Source organism: Gavialis gangeticus, unplaced genomic scaffold (genome assembly GCF_001723915.1).
Source record: "Gavialis gangeticus isolate Ggan-Ray unplaced genomic scaffold, GavGan_comp1, whole genome shotgun sequence".
Taxonomy (NCBI): Eukaryota; Metazoa; Chordata; order Crocodylia; family Gavialidae; genus Gavialis; species Gavialis gangeticus.
In genome coordinates this window covers 29,771,273-29,772,544 of record NW_017729008.1, presented here as the reverse complement: position 1 = coordinate 29,772,544, position 1,272 = coordinate 29,771,273, and the positions used below count along the sequence as shown (strand labels likewise).

Genomic DNA, 1,272 nt, shown 5'->3' with positions numbered 1-1,272 from the left:
CCAAGCCACAGCCCCTGCCTGCCCACCCCTCACCCTGCCAGTGCCCCTTGCTCCTGACATGCAGGATCTCCCCAGCCCCTGGTTCCCCCCAGCCCTGCTGGTGCCCTTTGCCCCCAACCCACAGCCCCCTGCCTCCCCACCCCTTCTGCTGGAGGGGCAGGCACCTCCCCGCTCTGCTGAAGCCCACACAGAGACCTGTGATGCCCCTGTATCCAATTACCCTCCCCCTGTTCTCCCCAGCCCCAAGCAGCATCTTTCTGGGGCAAGCCGGGAAGTGCCAGGAAAAACGGGATGCTCACCAGAGGCAGAGCAAAATCCTGGACATTTGCTGATATTTTAAAAAAACACCTGAAAAGGAGATGGGAAGATGTATCTGAGAAAATCCAGACGTACGGCAACCCTAACGAACCAGAAAGGATGGAGTCTCTTTGGTGAGCAGCACTCCCATCCCATATAAACAGGGACCTACTGAAATGGCAGTGGAAATGCAGTTTCCCTCCTGCACCCCCCACCCCCTGCCACTTGCTGCTTGCTCCTGATGCCTCGGAAGCAAAAATGATTTTTGCTTTAAAAGCATGATGCTTTTAAATATGGTGCCAAGGGGTCGCTTGCTGCGGACTGCAAGATTAAAGGAGCTGCCGTGCAGCGCGCTTCTGCAATTTTTGGTTGGTCCCTACACAGAGGATAACCTAGAGAAAGGCCTGCTACAAACACGGGTTCAGGACACGGGCCAGCCCAGATCCCGGGATGCTCTCAGGTTTTTAGAGCCGATTCACCCTGTGAGACTGATCCTGTTAGTTTACTAATAAAGGCATCATCAAAGCCCTTCATTTCGAAAGAAATAACCTGCTCTTGGAGAACCCTGCCATCCAGGACCTAACCCTGCAAGCCGCAGTTCACGGGCAGCCTCTCGCGGGGCAGAGGACAAAGAGCAGCCGGATCCGGCCCGGCCGCACCGCCATGCGCGGAAAAGGCGGGAAGCGCAGTGGCGGGAAGGGAGGGAAGAGCAGTGCCGTGCGCATGCGCGTGCGCGGGGGGGCGGGGCCGAGCCGTGCGGGCGGGACTGCCAAGATGGAGGGCTGGCGCGGAGGTGAGCGTGGCGCGGCCGCTACGGAGGGGCGCGACCCAAGCCCCACCACCCTCGTGCCCGGGGACTGGGCCGCTTCACCGCCGCCGGCAGCGGGCTCTGGGGTGGGGGCGTTGCCCGCCGGGAGCCGGCCGCGAGCGGGGTCTGCGGCTGCGCAGGGCGCTTCAGTGTGGGGAGGGCCTACA

At 61.1% G+C, this 1,272-nt stretch overlaps 1 protein-coding gene across 2 annotated transcripts in view; it reads left to right on the top strand.

Moving 5' to 3' along the window:
- Positions 1-1,041: 1,041 nt before the first annotated feature.
- The window catches only part of SUV39H2 (suppressor of variegation 3-9 homolog 2), a 38,306-nt gene continuing 38,075 nt past the window's right edge, over positions 1,042-1,272 (top strand). For both annotated transcript variants that reach the window (XM_019509521.1, XM_019509520.1), the window contains exon 1: positions 1,042-1,090. In XM_019509521.1, the coding sequence (XP_019365066.1) occupies positions 1,072-1,090 (19 nt within the window). In that variant the 5' untranslated portion in view covers positions 1,042-1,071. The remainder of the gene's footprint in view (positions 1,091-1,272) is intronic.